Source organism: Stegastes partitus, unplaced genomic scaffold (genome assembly GCF_000690725.1).
Source record: "Stegastes partitus isolate 25-593 unplaced genomic scaffold, Stegastes_partitus-1.0.2 Scaffold50, whole genome shotgun sequence".
Lineage (NCBI taxonomy): Eukaryota > Metazoa > Chordata > Actinopteri > Pomacentridae > Stegastes > Stegastes partitus.
This window is the reverse complement of record NW_007577781.1, coordinates 143,249-158,316: the sequence shown is the minus strand read 5'-3', so window position 1 is coordinate 158,316 and position 15,068 is coordinate 143,249. Positions and strand designations below refer to the sequence as shown.

The window sequence follows — 15,068 nt, the reverse complement described above, 5'->3', positions numbered from 1 at the left end:
GTGATGCATCTTATGACTCATTGTTAGTCATGCATAATTTAGCTTAGTTAATTTTCCAATATGAGATATTTCTTAAAATAACAAATCCTCCACACTGTGGCTCCAGGTCCTTATGCAGCACATATGCCTGTAAAGAAACATGCATCAGATTGCAACTATTAACCCTCCTATTATTTTTGGGGTCCATTTGACTCCCCTCAATGTTTAACATTTTTAAATAAGTGATTGCCATAATTTTTCAGTTTTATTTAAAGGGCTACTTACACATAAACTTGGGCAACAGTTTTAATTATTTAATTGTCCAGGGGTTTAATTGCTGGGGTCAAATTGAACCCAAGGATAAAAGATTTCGGTAAATTTGCACGTAATAGGAGGGTTAAAGCAAAGGTTAAAGCAATAGTGAGGCACCAATTTGTCCGTTAAAGTAGTTTTGTTTGCTGTAATCATTGTTCCTTCCTCATTGTATTGTCTATTTCAAATATCTCTTCTGAATGCTTGTCCAGTGTAAATATATTGGGAATGTATATAATATAGTCACATAATCCACAATATTCCAAAGTGTGCCTGAGGATAAAATGAGACTTCATAATCCCCTCTTTATGTTACTACCTTCCCTCTACAACAATGAAACACTGTGAAAACACAGAGAGACAGTTTCCTGTTATCTGTAAAAGCTCCCAGCTTAATGATGCCAAAGCATCTTATTCACTTCATATACATTTTTGCACAGAGGCTTTGTGGATTTTGTCGCCTTTTATTAACACTGAACGTCTTGATTGACATACACTGTAGTTGGTGTTATGATTCTTTTTGGACATTTTTTTTCATGCACAAATTTTAATTCTGCAATCGTCTTTACAATGACAGGACTGGATGAGACAACTGGACCACAGGTAGAAGCAGTACATGACATGTTGCAGAATGACAGCAACAGCAGAGCAAAGACAGCAACTGCATTATGGCGCTATGTACAGGCATCACTGTGTGTGGAGCTGTCCTAAAGCATCTGTATGTCCTTCAAAAGTCTTATATCGAGGTCTTGAATACAATTACATAACGAATTATATACAATCTTTCCCTGTGGCCTATGTTTTTAACTTTAGTCTGGTTCACCTCAGTTATTAAATTATGTTTTGTGCGTAAAGTCTAAACTTGTTCAAACTGACATTGTCTTCTTTTAATCGCTGCTTTTCCTGCGCGCCTCCCTGCCAGACTTCAGCTCCATCAGCTCCACTTCGTGCTTTGCTGCAGTCTCCAGCACTTTCTGCTTATTGTAGAAGATAACAAAGTTATTGATGATGGGATGGATGGGCAGGGCGATGGCTATGACCCCGCACAGAAAGCTCACGGCTGCGTTGCACTTGCCGAGGGTGGTTTTGGGGTAGATGTCTCCATAGCCCACTGTGGTCATGGTGATGATGGCCCACCAGAAAGACTGCGGGATGCTCCTGAAAAGTGTCTCCGGGTGGCTTTGTTCCATGGTGTAGCCTAGAGCTGAGAACACGAAGATCCCGACGCCCATGTACATGAGCAGCAGCCCTAGCTCTTTGAGGCTCCTCTTCAGCGCGTAGGTCAGAGTCTGCAGTCCGGAGGAGTGGCGGGCCAGCTTGAAAATACGCGCGATGCGCATGATGCGGAGCGCCTGGACAGCCTGTTGGACGTTTGTCAGCTCCATCATGGATGAGGTGCCGAGGTAGGTAAGAGACAGGACCACGTAGAAAGGCATGATGGCCATGAAGTCTATGATGTTCATGATGGAGAGCGCAAAGTGCAGCTTGTTCGGAGATGAGGCGAGACGCAGTAAGAACTCCGTGGTGAACCACAACATGCAGGCGGTCTCTATCGCCTCCAGAGTCGGATGCTCCACCAGTTTTCCTTCGGCGTCTGTCACCTGGAGCTCCGGGATGGTTCCCACACACATCACCACCGCTGAGACCAAAATAGAGAGGAAGGATGCGATGGCGATGATGCGCGCCGGCAGGGAGGAACCGGGCTTCTCCATCAGCTTCCACAGGAACCTCTGGCACCGCTGGGTGCGCGTAATGCACTGATCCACCTCCAGATCCTCCAGAATGACTTTCACTTTGCCGGCAATCTCTTTCAGCTCTTCCTCCTTCTCACTTAGGTAACTTTTACAGCACTCATCTAAAACACTTTGGTCTATTTTCCAGAACTCCATCTCCTTGATGAAACAGATGGGGCAGATGCCGCGTTTGATGTGGATTTCATCAAAGTAGTAAACATCGATTATGCACTTGAATGCATCAGGATCTCGGTCAAAGTAAAATTCTTTTCTGCCGGGGTCGAAGTCATCACAAAGAGACGAGATAACTTCGGAATTCTGAGTTGAGCAGTTCACCAGTTCCGCCAGTCTGCTCTCCGGGTAGCGGTTCAAAACGTCCCCGAAAAGCACCACTCTGACTCCGCCAATGTTCACAGCAATCTCCCCCTCGGCGCACAAATCACCTCTGTATTTTGGCTTCGGAATTGTCCACATTTTATTCAGTGTTTGAAAGAACAAATATTTATCTAAAAAATGTACAACTGAAGAACACTAACCAGAATTAACGCCCATTATTTTGGTGCGTAAAATGTTTCTCCTCCAGACTGTTTCGTGCACTGAATGGCACAGCTTGTGCAGCCCGCTTTTCCTACCTCTCCCTAACACCCATCTCTCTCTCCCTCTCTCCCTCTCTGTCACACACACACACACACACACACGTAGAAGACCACACCATCCACTCGCAGACCTTTCTCTTCACGTCAAGCGTCTGCTGTGATGCAGTGCACCTGTTTGGTTGTAAAGATAGTTCAGTCACTAATTAAAAGAACACCATTAATTACTGCTTCCCTTATAAAGCAGAAAAACTATTCCTTATTTTACACGGTTGTTACAACTTCATTGTTCACCTATAAGTCAACTACATAAAAATATGGCACATTCTGCATTATGGAAAGGAATTAATTCAACAATCACTTACCAGAACTGATAGTTTTCTAATAACTAAAGGAAATCTTCTGACATGTAAATCAAACATCAATTGCAATAAGGATAAATGCAATGGAACTGGAGACAGTGCACTCTCTGGTGACCATGTACTGCATAGCATTCAGTGATGGAAAGTAACTGCATGTAATGGCATCACTGTTTTTGATAAGCATTCAAGTATATGTTATGCCAAATATATGTAAATCTGTAATGCGTGCCTTGTAATGCAAGCCTTGCTCTGGAGGAGAATTATCTGTGCATTACTTTTTATTCAGATATTTTGTACTTCTAATTTACAATCTGGATATGTTTTATTTACTATTTTGCTTACATTTTTTTAGGTCTTTTGCGCATATAAGCTTCAAATCCTGGTTTCAGAAACAAAACTGCATATGTTGGAATCGTCACATGGAAATGAGAATACAGTGGCAAGTAAAGGCCTTACCGGGTTCCAGGAAACTCTGAAAAACAATGGTGGGGGCGATGAAAAACAATCTAATAACACCAAAACCAGGATAAAAGTCATTTCTAGTGTTGTCAACTTGCAGAGGCCACCAATGAAGAAACCAGGGAATCCAAGAAGATGCACATTAGTATTTTACTTTCATTGTTGTTTTGTGCACCATAATGCCAGACAGTACATCAGCATGTTCCTCTAAACAAATACAAAAAAAAAAAAAAAAAGAACCCATTGGCACTTCCCTCCATCAGGTTAAATACCCTGTGCCTATCAGGTACCTACCACATGAGAGGTAAACCCTAAACACACCCACAAAGATGCATAATAAACATTTACGTAAAACCCATTACCACCTACAAGTATACTCTAAATAAGTGTAAACCGACCTAAACCCGCTTTAATAAATATCACCTTAAATATTTTAAATAATGAATTACACAACTAGAAATGAAACGCCCCCCTCTACCCACTTTCCACATGGTACCTCCCACCTGGAACTAATAAAGTGCCTCCTAACCCCAGGTAGGACTTTTGCCTGGACACCCTCAGAGGAACTAGATGGGCGTAGGTAAGTTTATGCTGTCAGACTATCAAGTAAGTAACAAGAAATGTTACACAGTTTGCTTAAACTAGTTCAGCCTTCTTCTTTCCACTGTACCATCTACTGCCATGAATTAGCTGCTCCTTGTGTTCGCAGGTAAAGACCAAGATGGCGCTGCTTGGCGTCCCAGCTGCCCATCATGTACTCCAACACACAAAGGAACAAACAGATCGCAACATCTAACTCAATAAACCTTGTTAAAAACTAAAGGGTGTGTTGGTTTTAATTTCAATCTACCATTTTAACTGACCTCTAGTGACGGCAGTCTTTCGTCACAAGCGAGCCTGTGAACTTACTCATTGCGCAGTAAAACTGTTCAATCCAAAAGGAGGGAAAACTCCAGAATGTTTAAGGAGATAGAGAAAACTGAAAGCAAATGCATGCAGCAAACCTTTGCTTTTGTTAATCGTCACACAACATCTCAGGTTTAGCTTGTGTGTTAACAGGCTGCTCCACCAATGTAGCATTCCACTTCTGTGACATTGTTAAAATAATAGACAGTTTAAAAAAATACAAAATGAGTGACACATTATTTCTTGTCAAAACCTGTGTGCCTACTTTGCCTTCAATGCAGCACCAGAGTTGAGTCTTCAGGTGTGTTACTCTACTCTAGCAGTTGGCCTTGAACAGAGGAGGGGTGTGCTGGTGAAGTCTAGTGAGCACTGTTTTTCTAATCACACACCTCCATCTGGAGCCACACAGGTTTTTTTTTTGCCAATTATCTCACTATTTTCTAATGCTTTCAAAGATGTGTAAGCAGACTTGATGTGCAAAATTGTTAGAGTTCCACCATAAAATACAACTGAATCAAAAGTATAATAATGTAATGCACTGACAGGTGAGTTTATTAACATTGAACATCTCATTAGAATGTAATGTTCTGCTGGGACACCTTGCATTCTGGCATTCATGTGGATGTTCCCTTGACACTTACCACCCACCTGTTGTTGCAGGCACAGCACACCCCTCACAGCAACCGTGTTCCCTGATGCCAGCAGCCTTCCTCTGCAGGACAGCGTACCACGACACAGTAAAAACTGCTGCAGGAATATGACAAAGAGCTCAAGGTGCTGACCCAGCCTCAAAACTCCACAGATCCCTGTGCACCACGGAGGCCTAAACCACAACCCACAAATGAATCCACTGCGAACGTCACAGTCCCAACTAGTCGGAGCTGGTTTGAAGGCATGAGGGGGACATATATAATATTAGAAGGTTAATGTTGTGGCAGATTGGTGTGTGTAATAACAGAGGTCACAAGGGTCCATAAAATACTTTTGTACTGTTGTAATCAGTTTAAATTTCACTTCTGGTTGATTGCAGGTCACCTGGTTGTAGGTGATATTAGCAACTACAGGTGGATTCTGCCACAAACAATATAAAGTACCTCTGGATGTAGACTAAACGTACATACACAGAATGACAAATCCTGAAAAATGTTGATCAGAAACATCATAAAAAATGGGGGCTATAACTTCAAGTAGTTAAGATTTCAATGTCAGGATTTGCAAAGGAGCATTCTGGTATTGGTGCTTGTTACACTTTGATCAAATATGAGTTGAAAATCATCAGTCATGATATCCATTCATTCCAAAATACAGTTGGTTTTGTGAATAACATGCAGCAGTGAATGAAGAAAATCCCCTTTATTAGTGTGATGGCTGTAAGATTTCTAAGAATAATGTGTTCACTTAAAATGTTTGAAGCTGTACACTGACATTAACAATTACAGTACATGTTCTTACATCCCCGAAGAAAACTTCTTCAGATATTAAACACGTTTAAATGTTTCCACAATTCCACGTGCAGCACATCATGAAGTGTAGTCCATGTGCGGCTGGCATTGTGTTGAAGAGGACTCAAATCCATCCACTGACAGGATTATTTACACCACCATCCCCCCAAAAAAGTCACTTCTTTCTGGCTCAAGAGAAATGTTGAAAAACCAAGATATTCAAGGATATGCTCTCTGCTAGCTGTGTTTTATTTTAGCGATGAAGCTCTGTTTCTGGCTGCGACCGACTGGAACAAGCCCCAGCATGTGTGATGAGGCCCTCTTTGATTTGGCAGTCGCGCCTCCGACTGCTAGCTCATCTCCAACACGTTGGTGCTGATATGGAAACAGATGTAGGAGAAGTACTCCTGCTGACAGAGTCCTGGGATGTCACAGCTCACCTGTTTGGCACAAAAGACAGAAAAACAGTATCACATATACGTCGAACCTGCGAAAACTGAACATCGAGGAGCACCGAGCAAGTTGAAGTCTGTGTTATATATGATGTACTATACTTGTCTTGCCCTTATATATTATTATTTATTCAGTGAAGATGTCTGCAGTACAGTAGCCAAAACTTCTCTTTTCTCCCTGTGGCCATGGAGGAATATGCATGAGACAAATGTCATCTTGGCAGATGGTTGACAGTATTTTCTTCATTCAGACTTCAACATGAAATCTGGACAAACACTCTGCTGCACTGTCATTGGTCTTTTGGAAGTGGAAAAAAACAGCAATGCCAGATTCCTCCATTCACCACAAGCAGGTTCTGAATAAAATTAGTGTTGAGTTGTTTTCTGTTTGGCCACAGTCAAGTAAACCGAGGAACCTTCCAAACACCAGATGCAAGAAACAGGCGAAATAAAAAAAATATTTGATGATTGGCTGTAGGCAGTAGTGGAGGATGTTTTCGACAATTGTCAAATTATTATGTACATGGAAAAGCACCTAGAAATCTTAGAAATGAACTAAAAGTCCATCCATCCGATATATATACACCACTTAGTCTTTACTAGGGTACCTAAAGTCCTGAATTGAAAATAAAATACCAAAGTCTGCATTAAATGATGATTTTTGGTGAACTTTTTACCATACAGTTGCTTTATCTAAACATCTACAACAAATTTAAATTTATAAAAAGTTATCTGGTTAATGTAACTTTTCTTTTCTTAGCTCTGTTGTAAGCTCTTTTTTAGCTCTTCTGAATAGGTAGTGAGGTTTACTGGATATATTTTATGGCTACAAGAGTGAACCAAACAGTAAAGATGGGGGCTGTAAAACCAAAACAACTGGAGAGTTGGTGACAGATACTTCTAAGTTCACCTCTACATCTACCACTTTACAGTTAATTGCAAATTGATCTACATTCTACATCACAAAAAAATGATTGAAGCGGCTTTAACTCAAAGAAAAGATGCATCATGTGAACAACCACTAAAAGCATAGTGTCTCCCTGAAGCCTTGGTAAACATCATCTTATACGTTTCTTGGACTGCACTCTTCTGGAAAGAGATCTCATTGTTGTAACTGGAGTCTGCCGGAGCCTCTTATCTCAGTTTGAAGGTCACAGCCTCTGATGTTCTCATTACATGTAGGACCACCTTGGCCTTGACCTTCCACATCTGTTCCAGTTGTTCCTTCAGCCCCTGATACCTCTCGTCCTTCTCATGCTCCTTCTTCCTGGTGTTACTGCCGGCTGCCACATCTATCACTACTGCCCTCTTCTGCTCCTTGTCAACCACCATGATGTCAGGTTAGTTAGTTAGCCAGCAGCTGCTTGGAAGTGTGGAACTAGAGGTCTTACAAGCTCTTTGTTCTTCTGTCCTCTTCAACTCTAGTCCATAGTCAGAACACAATCCCAGCCATTTGGTGATGCGTCCCAGCTCTAATCTTGTCTCCTGCTACTATGGGCTGGACTGTCTCAGGGGCCTCTTTAAAAGCCTGCTCCTTGGGCACTGCTGCACCTCTATGGCTCTGGTGCTCAGGGCCAGTTGACTAGAACCTCTGCACAGGGCTTAAGATGAACCTCTTTCAGCCACTGGTAGGACTTCCGCATCTCAGCCACCTCCTTTATCTGCCGATGATCACACAGCCCATGGAGGGGCTTGGTGCTCCACAATATTCTCCAATGAAGTATTTTTGAATTATTATAATTACTGTGCATTCAGATGCAACTTTTTTTCTCATGTCACAGCTGATCATAATAGAGGGCTGCAAGGTGGTGCAGTTGGTAGCACTGTTGCCTCGCAGCAAGAAGGTCGCCGGTTCGCGTCTAGCTGAGGACACCCGGGATCTTTCTGTGTGGAGTTTCTTCATTCGGGTTCTCCGGCTTTCTCCCACAGTCCAAAAACATGTTGAGGTTAATAGGTGATTCTAAAGGTGCGAATGTTTGTGTGCTTGGTTGTCTGTCTCTAAGTGTGGCCCTGTGATAGACTGGTGACCTGTCCAGGGTGTCCCCTTAAGTCGGCTGGGATAGGCTCCAGGCTCCCCGCAACCCCAGTGAGGATTAAGCGGTGTATAGATAATGGATGGATGGATGATCATCATAGAGCTAATTTTTCTCTAACTTTTAAACCTCATGACTTTTCAAAGTTACATATATACTTGCTGATATTTATGAACTGAAACGCATAACATAGACAACTTTTTTTTTTTTATAAAGATCACTTGGATAAGGATGGTGAAAATGTACAAGAGTACAGTTGAGAACTTGTTAGTGCTCTCTGGTGGATAATGCATGTAATGGCATCACTATTTTATGCAAATACAGATAGATATGTAAATCTGTCATGTGTGCTCGGCAATGCAAAGCCTTGCTATGGAGGAGAAGTATCTATGCATTACTTTTTATTAAAATGGTCAAATATTTTGTACTTCTGCACGTCTAATTTGCAATCTGTAAAGCATTTTTAGCTGATATGTCAATTTAATGGAGCATCAAGTTTAACATTTGGCTCCGAAATATAGTAAGGTGAATGTATAAAGTTGCACAAAATGAGGACGGAACAAGTAATTCCTAGTTCTATATAAGTATCCTGCTCATAGTCTGGTAGACTTATAATGTACTATTATCTTATCACTCCTTCTGGTGTGTGACTTTGGATGTTTGTGTCTTTTCTTCTGCCCTTTATAACCTATTAAATTAGTGTAATGATGACACAGTAATGATCAACATAAATCAGCGAAGGTCAGTTTGGCCTCTTACATCTGTCATACTGGCGGTGGGGTCCAGGTGCTTGAACAGCGAGGAAAGTTCTTCTCTCAGCTTCTTTGAGTGCTTCGTGTCAGTCTGCAGGAGAAGAGCCTGATAATTCACAGGTAGTCCATACCTGACGGGAAGACGTTAATATGAGTCAGATCACACACATCATGTCATTTTAGATTAATGCTGTGAGAAAACCACTGATGTTTTCATCACTGACCTGAGGACTGACTCCACAAACACCCTCAGTGCTTTCAAGTGAACCCAGGCAATAAAAGCCTGACTGAAATTCACCTTCAGCCAGCGTACAAAGATTCCCTGTGGAGGAGGCATGCACATTTATAATACATTACAACACAAACATCTCAAAAACTCTATAGACAGCATACGTAATGTTTGACTCACATACTGCTCCTTTTTGTGAACGCTAAGCTGCTTCATCTCCTGCTGCTTCTTCTCCTCCAGATCAAAGCTGTACTCGCGCACGATGAACCTGTGTGAATCATAGACTACACTATGGTAATTGACACAGACAACACAGCTTTGTCTCGACTGTGTATTTTCTGGCAAGCCATCCTGCTTACTTGCTCTCGTGCGCTTTGGCTTTGAATTTACACACAGCTCTTTTGAACAGCGTCACCGAGAAGATCCCGCCCTCGCCGTCCTCCAGCAGCTTCCTGGTGGTCACACAAAAGGATGAGAAAAGTTTGGAGCAGCACATGACAACCTGCAGCAACAAGTGAAGCCGACAAAAATAAAAAAATAAAGCTATTTTGTTGTGTTTATGACATGTGGAAAGAAAGTAGGAAATTCACATTTATGACTTGATTCACATAATCAAGGTTTCAAGACCTTTATTTGGCACAAGCACAATTATACACAGTATAACACGCAGTGAAATGTACGAAAAATAAGAAGAAGAAGAAGAAAGAATAAAACAGACAAGTAATACATGCTATATATATCAAAAATCAAAGTGTCCAATAGTGTAAAAATATATATATGGCAAAAATTAACCAGGATAGTGAACGGAATTTGCAAGTTGGTTAATTCAAACAGTGATACGAGGAAATCTTCTCACTTACTACTGCAGATTTCAGTTATTTTAATATCCAAATCAAAATAGAAAGACTAAAATATGAGCTAGATTTCTTTTTTTTTAAATGCCATTTCACCTTCCCCACATCACAGCACCAGGTTGAATAGGCCTAATTTAACTTTTCTAGTTAGAACCATAACTTGGATCTTGACCTAAATACTATCTACAAACAGGAAACTAACAGTCTGTGGGAACTCTGACATAAATGCTGCATTGTGCAAACAAAAGGTGGGCGATATTGATGCGCTGTAAAAGTGTATTCTGGTGGAGAAATGTACAGCAGTTGCAGCATTCTCTAATAAAGCTGGTTGCATTTAGGCATTTGAATTAGAAATCAAAGAATGATCATGAAAATCTAGAAAATGGTTTTAGTCTTAATTTCATACAATTGAAATGCTACAAGCAAACACTGTACTTGAGATATATTTCATACACATTATATATTTTTGGGAGACAAAAGTTATAGCACAGTAGATGTAAATTGTCTTTTAAGATTGCCGTATATATTGGGAAGCGTGTTGATTTCTGTTATCTATAGTTAATGCTGAAGCCTTTTTTGTTGCGGTTAATTGCAGCCATGTTTGTTTAGTGACATTTGTTTACCTCTGGGGATGTTTTTTTGTATGTGTGTTTTTGGATAAGCTTTAGCTGTACTTTGTATTTAGCGCTGACTGGAAAATGTTATCATGTTAACATGCTAAGATGCTAAACAGTGTAGACCAACAACATAGGTCTTATTCTGTTTTAGGTGTCTTCAAAGAGCTTTTCATGTAAGGTACCCTAATATTGTTCTGGCACGATGCCAGAAGACGTTTAAATAATAAAAACTTCAACCAGCTACACTTTGTCCTCTGTAAAGAAAATTTCCGTCCCCGCTGCTGATCCAAGCCACACAGACTTTTACTTTCTGCTGGTAATGGGACACCTGTGGTTACTTAGCCTGACCTTTTGGACGCTGAGAGCAGGTACTCAGGGCTTTGCCGGTGCACTTGTACATGGATCAAGTGGAATGGTTTGTTTCATGGCCAAGACGACGTAAAGACGGCTCACCTGCTAGACCGCGGAACCACAAACTCTGACAGGGATTCATAGGTCCTCTCCCACTGCAAGTAGCTCCCTCTGCCATCAAAAATACGAGCAAAAACACATTTAAGTATAATGAACATCACTGGAATATGCACACACAGACCTGCTATGTTACCGACCTGGTCACCACTACCAGGAGAGTGGTGAGGTACTCTGACACCACCAGGTCCTCTTTCCTCACAATGTCATTCAGACTGCAAGTTTGCAAATTCCCTCTAGAAAGACAGTTAATCCACTTCAGTATATACAGTGAACACGATGCTGTATTTTTGCTTAATGTGAAATAGAAGTTACTCACTCTAGTTTGTGCTCAAGGCTCTGCAGGCTCACTTTCACACTGTTGTACGCTGCAGCACGGGATTTTAATTCTGTCTCCACCTGGGAAACTTCCTGACACACATGCAGGTATTAACAGCCTGTATAAGCTTTAGAAGTAAGTATATGATGTACTCATGGGAGCAGATTTTGACATTTTAAGCAGGTGTTTTCCCCTGATGAAATTTGGAACATCAAATACTTAATTTCCTGGAATGTTTATGCACCAATTTCTGTCTATTCTGCATCAATTTATGCTGGAAATGTTTTTAGTTTTTATAAGGGAAAACACAAAATGCAGACACAATAATGTCTTTGCTTCTTTCATTCCTTCTTTTACCCTGAATTATATGCCTCTTAATATATATAGGGACATTTAGTAATTCTGTATCCATGCTTCTCTCATGCACAAATTGCAAAATGTTCATTATTTTGATTCAATTTAAACATATTTTGTTAAATCTTGTGAAAATTCCTCGATATCATCGTCATTCATGATTCTTGGACATCAGAGAGTTTTTGTATGTTCCACAAATATGCTGTTCATGTCAAATGCAGTTTCCTATGACATGAGGACTACATCTGTGAAGCACTGTGAAAACAGTTGTATAATGTCTAACCCTGATAAAGCCATCTTGGACTTGAGGTTGAGGTACTGAAGTTTGTATTGTGGGACAAAAGGTGCTGGAGTTTGAATTAGTGTGGATTTTACTTGACAAGGAAGGTGTCATGAAAGATGCTGTGAAGTTGTATTATTAGAGGAACCAATGTTTTTGGACTAAAAGTCAGGATGCTTTGGCCTCTGCTGCTTTGACTTTTACCATTCTTACTTTAGGAAACAAAGAACACATTTTCCAAGTTGTGCTACTGCATCCTGAACTAATTGTAAATTCCTTGATTTGGGGTGCTAGTTAACCCTGCACATTGCCACACTGAACATGTGACTGTTCACTAACATATCGCGAGCAGAGTAAGTTCTTTGGAGAAGAAGGTTTTCATGTATAGTAGTTACACTGGTTGAGGTCTCATTCATTTAATTAACAACTCCCCCTTCTCATCCTGATTTAATGTGGATGAAAATGAACAGTTCAGTTCAATGTCGCTCTATATCTCTCTACAGCTGCATACTGTGCACTATTTGCTCAGCCACATCCACTACAGACAGTTCTAATGACATGTGAATGATTTTATTTGAGCCCCTCTTGTAACTACTATATGTCACAATACTATGGCTATAAAGTCTTTACTGTGACTTTCACTGTTTATTTTATCTCACAATTTGGTAAAAAGTGCAATAATAAACTGCTGAAGCACCTCTTCAGGGTAATAATGAGCCATCTTAACTATGTTTACACATCATTTATATACTTATTACTTCCAGTCTCATGGGTTTGTACCTTGCTGATGATGTCTGCCAGGCTGGAGAGAGGCAGAGCTGTGGGGTACTTGGCTTTGTCCCACTGAAACTTGGTTACGTAGCTCATCAGGTCCACTGAGAAAAACACACACAGAGAAAGTCATGCCGTACCCATAACAGCCCAAAATGGCGTAATTATAAACACCACACAACGGCACAGGATTAGGAAAACAAGAGGACGAGAGGCACTCCGGAAATGTGTGACAATGCATTCTTTCACACGGCACAGCAGAGCAACTCAGAGAGCAAACTGGCAGCGGATTAAATACCCCTCAGAGACTTGAGGTAAGCTTTCAGGGGCAACAGGGCGGCTCTCTGATTCGTGCTGTGGTCTGATGGAGGAGAGTGATCACAGATGCTGGTTAGGCTGGTTTGTGTTGTGCAGCTGCTGACTTGTTTTACTGCTTGCATGCATGAGGCTACTACAGAGTAAAGGGATCGGCGTGGGGCTGTGTTGTGCATATGGAGCTCGGTGGAAGCTCTCAGTTGCAATGTGCACGTGGACTGTGGCTTTTTGCACTTACTTAATGAGCTTCTATACTATGTAATTAACACCCTCAGCATTATTAGTGTGTGACTCACCTCCATTGGCTAAGGCGTTTTCCAGCACTTTGTCACTCGACTGCTCCATCACCTCCCTCATACACTGACATGTTTTTTTGATCACACTGATGAAGCGACAGGAAAAATGCCATTATTAGAGTGTTTACATGCCATTTAAACAGCTTCCTCTTTCCTAGAAATCTCTCTTCCCCAAGTTCTCCCATGATTGACACCAACATACACAATGAATTAGTAATGTGGACTCATGTGGAGGGTTTAATTCATCCATGTAAAGACCTTTGATTGAAGACAGAATTCACAAAGCAACAAATCAAACTATGTTTAATCTTTTGCGCTGAACTCTTAATGAAATCTGTCTAGTTTGATGTTGCAAAGAGTCAGTAACCTTCCCATTTACACGTGAGCTCAGATGCACCAACGATGAATTTAAAATTAAGAGGGAAAACTAACCGTCAGCTGCCCCTGACCATCAATTAATCATGGAACAGACCGCACGCAAGCTCAGAGTTACTGGCCTTAATGAGGGACAAAGCTGCATATTAAGCTACAAACACACAATGACCTTTGAAACAAACTGACTCCGTGCACATAAACAGAGCAAGGGCAGCACATTCAGATTGCTTGGTCACTATTCGAGGTGACTTTTATTACCTTTCCGTCAGCGTGTCGAGCTTGGAGAGATCATCTGACACACTAAGCAGACTGTCCAGTATTCCCACCTGAGGTCACAGCATAGACAGCGCAGTTAATGTTACTGTGATGATACTGATGTATCATCCATCTGATATCACAGAGAACCCAAATGGTTAAACCTGAGCAACAGTCGTGTATCATCGCTGCGAACTTACTGGATTCTAGGATTCAGTCCACATTCAATACCATATTTTACCACAAGGTTTTCATGTTTGAACTCTTCATAGGATTAAACAGCAGCGGTTAAAATGCACTTCCTGTCAGCCAGGGTGAACATTGATCACGTTGAGTGAAATGGGTCAGATGGAAATTTTGCCTCAAACTGTAGAGAGCAACCTGAGCCTTTATCCCTTCACCAGAGAAGGACACCAAACACCATCACTCTCCTCAACTACACCCTACTGTACTGGTATAAACACAGAACTAACAATTCTCGCTCTTTATTTTTGGCACTGGCGTCCTCAAGAAGAGAGGTGCTTTCTTGTTTTGTTCTTATGTGTATATTTACTCAGTTTGATGGTATTTTGCTCCCTCGGGCTCTTCACCGGGACAGACGATACTCAACCTCACCTTGAGATCTGGAATGGAGAACTTGCAGCAGGAGGCCAGGTTGGTTTTGGCAACGGTGCGCTTGAGTTTCTCTACACTGGTTAAACTGGTCTTGTCCAGTGGGACAGAAATCAACCAAAAGTCTGTCATGACTCCAAGAGCTTCACATAGAGACCTCCACTCAAAAATCCTCCCCACCTTTGGCACCGAATAGACTGCGACCCAGAGCAAACAAACATAAAGTGAAATTAATTCTATTATTACTGCATAGACTTTGATACTGAGCTGACTTTAAGAAAAGACATCCTGATTTTAAACT

At 41.2% G+C, this 15,068-nt stretch overlaps 2 protein-coding genes across 2 annotated transcripts; both read right to left on the bottom strand.

The window, feature by feature from the left end:
* Nucleotides 1–1,177: 1,177 nt before the first annotated feature.
* kcnf1b (potassium voltage-gated channel, subfamily F, member 1b) lies at nt 1,178–2,497 on the bottom strand. The gene has a single exon (XM_008306948.1). It carries the CDS (start codon nt 2,495–2,497, stop codon nt 1,178–1,180), a length of 1,320 nt encoding a protein of 439 aa, XP_008305170.1.
* A 3,638-nt stretch (nt 2,498–6,135) lies between these two features.
* atp6v1c2 (ATPase H+ transporting V1 subunit C2) lies at nt 6,136–14,899 on the bottom strand. Its single transcript, XM_008306942.1, has 13 exons — nt 14,771–14,899; nt 14,159–14,226; nt 13,526–13,611; nt 13,213–13,275; nt 12,924–13,018; nt 11,510–11,601; nt 11,331–11,426; nt 11,176–11,244; nt 9,611–9,703; nt 9,432–9,519; nt 9,247–9,344; nt 9,030–9,153; nt 6,136–6,225 (listed from the first exon to the last, which is right to left on the bottom strand). The coding sequence occupies exons 1-13, from the start codon at nt 14,897–14,899 to the stop codon at nt 6,136–6,138; spliced, it is 1,191 nt and encodes a 396-aa protein (XP_008305164.1).
* Between the last annotated feature and the right edge of the window lie 169 nt (nt 14,900–15,068).